The sequence below is a fragment of the Aegilops tauschii genome, chromosome 1 (genome assembly GCF_002575655.3).
Source record: "Aegilops tauschii subsp. strangulata cultivar AL8/78 chromosome 1, Aet v6.0, whole genome shotgun sequence".
Classification (NCBI taxonomy): Eukaryota; Viridiplantae; Streptophyta; class Magnoliopsida; order Poales; family Poaceae; genus Aegilops; species Aegilops tauschii.
Window position 1 is genome coordinate 489,698,422 of NC_053035.3, and position 5,100 is coordinate 489,703,521.

Genomic DNA, 5,100 nt, shown 5'->3' on the forward strand with positions numbered 1-5,100 from the left:
CAAGACTTAGTGCAATTTTGTCCTCAAGGTATTAGAAGTCCACCTTCTTGAGTTGCCAAACCAAAAGTGTAAGGCCCAAGTATGTTATTAGGAAGGAAGCACGAGTAGCCGACAAACTTTGGAGGATTGGCTCAAGGTTTAAATGACCACATTCGATTGGGACCATGGAGCTCTTGTGGAAGTTGGTGGATAGATATCACACTCGATTGGGGCCATGAACATCCCGCATCATCTACATGAAGAGAGGTTCTAACCATGGTACCCCGACCATGATCTTGTGGAGAAGACCATGCCTTGTTGCCAAGTCAAGCACGCGCTAGAGGGGAACGATTGCGATGACGAAAAGGAGCGGGGGGGTCACCTTGTCGAAACCCACGACCATGCAAGATTGGAGGTCCGACCACCCCGTTTTAAAGCACCCTCGAGGAGGATGTGCAAATCAGGGCGGTGATCCAATCCCTAAACTTGCTTGGGAACTTCGGGCATTAGAAACAAGAGAGTTCATGTGCATACTAAGGCGGATAGCTAGTATCTTAGCAATGATTTTTGCAACGGAATAAATGAGGCTAATAGGCATAAAGTCGATGATCTCTTCCACACCCTCTTTCTGGGGCAAAAGCACAATGTTTACAGAGTTTAACCATTGGAGATTTGCACCATGGAGGTCACCAAAATGATGGTTGGCTCTCATGAGTTCAACCTTAACAATGTCCCAACACTTCCAAAAAATGCCCGATGAACTCATCCAACGTGAGTGCGTCATTTGGCATTTGGTTGGATGGCCTCTCACACCTCCTCCTTGGTGAAAGGGGCCTCAAGGTCATGCAAGTCCCGTACGTCAAGGTTGAGCTCCTCCCAGTTGAATTTGGTCTAGAGTATTTTTCCCATGGCATCGGAGAAGTGGGTATGAATGATGTCTTTTTGTTCATGCTCGATGACCCAACCAAGATTGTGCTTACCCTATGGATGTGATTTTCTTCTTTTCCTCGCGTTGATCCCGTTGTAGAACTTGGTGTTAGCATCACCGTTTTTTAAGTCGGTCATTCTTGTGTGTTGCTTCTTGTTCTCTGAAGCACCACCATGCTAATTACACATCTCTTTAGCTTCGCACTAATGTCATGCTTCTTCATGGTCGAGAAAGGAGAATAATCAATTGGGCCGCATAGAGGTGTATCTTCGCTTACCCTCTATTCCACTCGGAGAGGTGAAGCGCAGTCTTTTTAACACAAGGCTTGGTAGGGCTCTATGTGATTGGAATGCTCATTCCGACCAAGGTGCACAATTTCATTGAATGGCTTTGTAGACGTGCATTGTGCAGAACAGCTCAATTTCACTTGTTTGAAACGACTTATAAAAGTGAACAGCTCAATTTCACTTGTTTGAAACGACTTATAAAAGTGAATGGAGGAAGTACAAAAGTCTTGCTTTGAGGTGTCTTTCGCCCCTAGCATCAGCAAAAGAGGGCAATGGTCGGATAGCAAGATGAGTGGGTGACTGTTTGGACTAATTGGCAAAAGGGCCTCATTGGTGAGTGAGTGACTTCCCAGCATGACACTATGACGGATTTCTCGATGAAGTCTGCCTAGTACAAATTAGAACAGGACTGTGAAGCAAATTATAATGAAAAAAATTGAAGCAAACCTTTACATGTCAACCAGACTGGTAAGGTATGATTTTCTCAATGATCTTCCTCTTTTGGGCTTCAATTTGCCCAGTAAGAAATTAAATTGTCTTATGATTTAAATATTGGCAAGTTCAACATCATTGGATATGCTTTTAAGAGTGCTACCGCAAATTGTGTTTATCTAGAGATAAACAAAATCACCAGCTCAAAAAAAGAGAAATAAAATCCCTTTTGCTGCTTTTGACAGTGTGGCGAGTTCCGTTTCAAAAAAAGTGTGGCGAGTGCTTACCTGGCCATTGAGATGTCCAGCAGCTAACCTATTTAGCCCAAAACGATGCGCATAGCAAGCACACAGATGATCAAGATAAATATATGATCCACACATTGAGCCAACAGGCATAATAATACTGATGAACCATCAAGGTGGCCAACAACAAATCCATGGCAAGCAACATGATGTAGATCAATGTCACACAAACAGTTTGCAGCCCACCAGACAAGGCAAGGCAGACAGGAAAAACATCCGGCTTGACTACTCCAAATCAAGCCTTCAACCTAAAACCGACTCGCACAGTCTCTGGCTCTCAAAGTATTGATTGATAAGACAGACAAGACTCATGATCCTCTCTCTACTCGATCAGATCGTCATCGTCATCAGGCAGTGGCTGTGCCGCTGCAGCCGCAAGCTCAGCCTCGTGCCTGCACAAGTCACATCAAAAGGCAATCAGCGTTTGAATTCAGACTGAAACAGAGCGATTCCAGTGAACATAAATGAAACTATACAACAGATTAAAGTCACTTACTGTTGCTGCATGGCCAGGTCGAAGGTCACTTCCGGGGGCTTAAGGGCCACAGCTTCGACGAAGTGAATGTTGGGATCACTGTCATCATCAAAGATTAGTTAGTAAAAAAAGATGGATGATGAGAGGTTACAGGCAAAAAGAAACAATGGGGGAAGGCAATTACCCAGCAAGCTTCCTTGCAAGGTAAAGGAAGGGCTTCTCAAAGTTGTAGTTGCTCTTGGCAGAGATTTCATAGTACTGCAGGTTCTTCTTCCTGTGGAATGTCACCTGCTTGGCCTTAACCTGCCTGTTCTTCACATCAACCTTGTTCCCGCACAGGACAATGGGGATGTTCTCACACACCCTGCAACAGGTTAACATCCAGACATCAGAACACCAAGTCACAATATCACATGCAGTGAAGTAGAGATGATTGCATCAGAATCAAACCTGCACAAGTCCCTGTGCCACGTAGGAACATTCTTGTATGTCAGCCTTGAAGTGACATCAAACATGATTATCGCACACTGACCATGGATACTGTCAAAATGATTAAAGAAGAGCAGTGAGTCAATCATACATAGAAACAGTAAGCTTTGCATTTTCCATTGCAGAGCCGTAGTTAAATCATAGAGATCAACAAAACACTTACTAGTATCCATCCCTAAGGCCACCAAACTTCTCTTGCCCAGCAGTGTCCCAGCAGTAGAAACGGATCTTTCCACAGTTAGTGGTGAAATCCAATGGGTGAACTTCAACACCAATAGTGGCTGCAAAGGGGGGGGGGGGGGGGGGGGGGAAATGTTGAATTTCTTAGCCATGATGCATGCCAAGCAGTATAGGTGCAGAAGAGAAACTAAGAATAATCCACACATACGCTCATATTTCTTCTCAAACTCTCCAGTGAGATGCCTCTTCACAAAAGTGGTTTTGCCTGCAAACAGATAACAGTATCAGAGACTCTGCTGTCGCTGGTGGGAGAAGGATAATAACCAGACAAAGCAGGAAGCTAAAGAACCAAGGACTGAGCAGGCACAAAATTACTAACAATTGCAATTTGAAATATGGTATGTTAGGTAGGTTCATGTTTGATTAGAGAATATGATGCATGAGAAACCAATCTAGTAGATGCAACTAAAGTAATTCGGTACAGACACAAAATTATCTAGATGGTAAGGATTTCTTCACTTATAAGCAAAAGTATACTTCATATTAAGTCTTCCATTGCACCTAAACACAATTCTAATAGGCAGACCTTTTACACTGGTGCATGAAAAATGGAACATTTCATAAACAGTAATGCCACCACGTCTTTGCCTATCAGTAATATTCGATCTAATAATTCATAGAACACACACTCCCCTGTTCAAATAATCCTTTTAATACATAGAATCTGCTGGTAATTTTTCAATCTCCATACAGATGCTATAACTATTGGAGCAACTGCGTATAAGAAAAAAGTTCAAATCCGACAAACATAGTCTTGTCTTGCTACACAAACTTTTTCCTATTGGTAAAATATATGATGCAAAAGCATCAAGACCCCCCTGATCTAAATCCCTTTCGCAACTACTAACTCTGTTTTCCATGCGTTCAAACGGAAAGCATCAAAAGGTAATTCCCGCTGGCAAACGAATCACGAAACCCTTTCGTGGCAGGGATAACCATCGCCCCCGCAATCCCCAACTCCTAATACGGAGTCAGATTCCATCCGGAGGCCACGCAAACTGGTAACTGAGCCAGATCTCGCCGAAACGACGGCAACAAGCAGGCGCATCGGACAGATCACGGCCTAATCTACCGCAACCACAACGAACGAGAGTAAGGGGAGAAGGAGGCTCACCAGTCCCGCCATCGCCGACGATGACGAGCTTGAAGCTGGGGTAATCGACGGTGTTCTGGTTCGGCAGCGCCTGCGACAGACCAGACCGAAAAACAGATCAGACCCACCCAGCCGCGGATCCGACGCGGAATCAGACGGAAACCATGAACGCGGAATCGAACGGGATGGACTCACCATGGGGGGACGACGCTGGCGGGAGGCGGCGGCGGAGGCAGCAAAACCCTAGCTGGGGGAGGAGTATTTCGAATCGGAGTTGGGGGAGGCCGTGGAGGCGGAGGATGGGGTGGGGGTTTTATATGGCGATTTTTTTGGGGAATGGGATTTTTTTTTTATCTTTTTGCGGGGAGCCGGGGGTTTGGTTAGCTTTGGATGGACGCAGGAATGGTGGCCGCAGGATCGGCGGCGGGCGGCGGATCGCAGCGGGGGCGGGGGTCGATTAGCTTTCGTCCCACGCGAGGTTCCCGGCCGTCCGATCCGGGTGCTGCCGTTGGGTCGGGGAGCGGGGCGGCGCGTCCTGGGCTGCCTCTTTTCTGTGTGTGTTCCAGAAAGAACGAACGGTCGGTCCACGCATCGTGAAAGGGGCCGCCGGTTTCAGTCGCCCGTTCACACTTGCGCGTTTGATACTACTTGGGCCATTTTCACGGGAACGCTGAAGAGCTATTCTTCTGGGAAAAAAAGCAGGCTTATAGCTCGTTGAAATGTTTTTTTTTTATGTTGGTCCGGACATGGTCCATGGACATGATGCAAGAGGGAGCCGCCCGATCTTTAACCATAATTACTCAAATAAAAAGGAATCTTTTGTTGAAGATATGCCCTAGAGGCAATAATAAAGTGATTATTATTATATTTCC

General features: G+C 45.7%; 1 protein-coding gene across 1 annotated transcript; it reads right to left on the reverse strand.

Annotated features, from left to right (window-relative positions):
- Positions 1–2,008: 2,008 nt before the first annotated feature.
- LOC109759796 (GTP-binding nuclear protein Ran-2) lies at positions 2,009–4,765 on the reverse strand. Its single transcript, XM_020318634.4, has 8 exons — positions 4,424–4,765; positions 4,250–4,319; positions 3,284–3,340; positions 3,059–3,176; positions 2,857–2,946; positions 2,591–2,770; positions 2,428–2,505; positions 2,009–2,323 (listed from the first exon to the last, which is right to left on the reverse strand). The coding sequence occupies exons 1-8, from the start codon at positions 4,424–4,426 to the stop codon at positions 2,254–2,256; spliced, it is 666 nt and encodes a 221-aa protein (XP_020174223.1). The 5' UTR covers positions 4,427–4,765; the 3' UTR covers positions 2,009–2,253.
- Between the last annotated feature and the right edge of the window lie 335 nt (positions 4,766–5,100).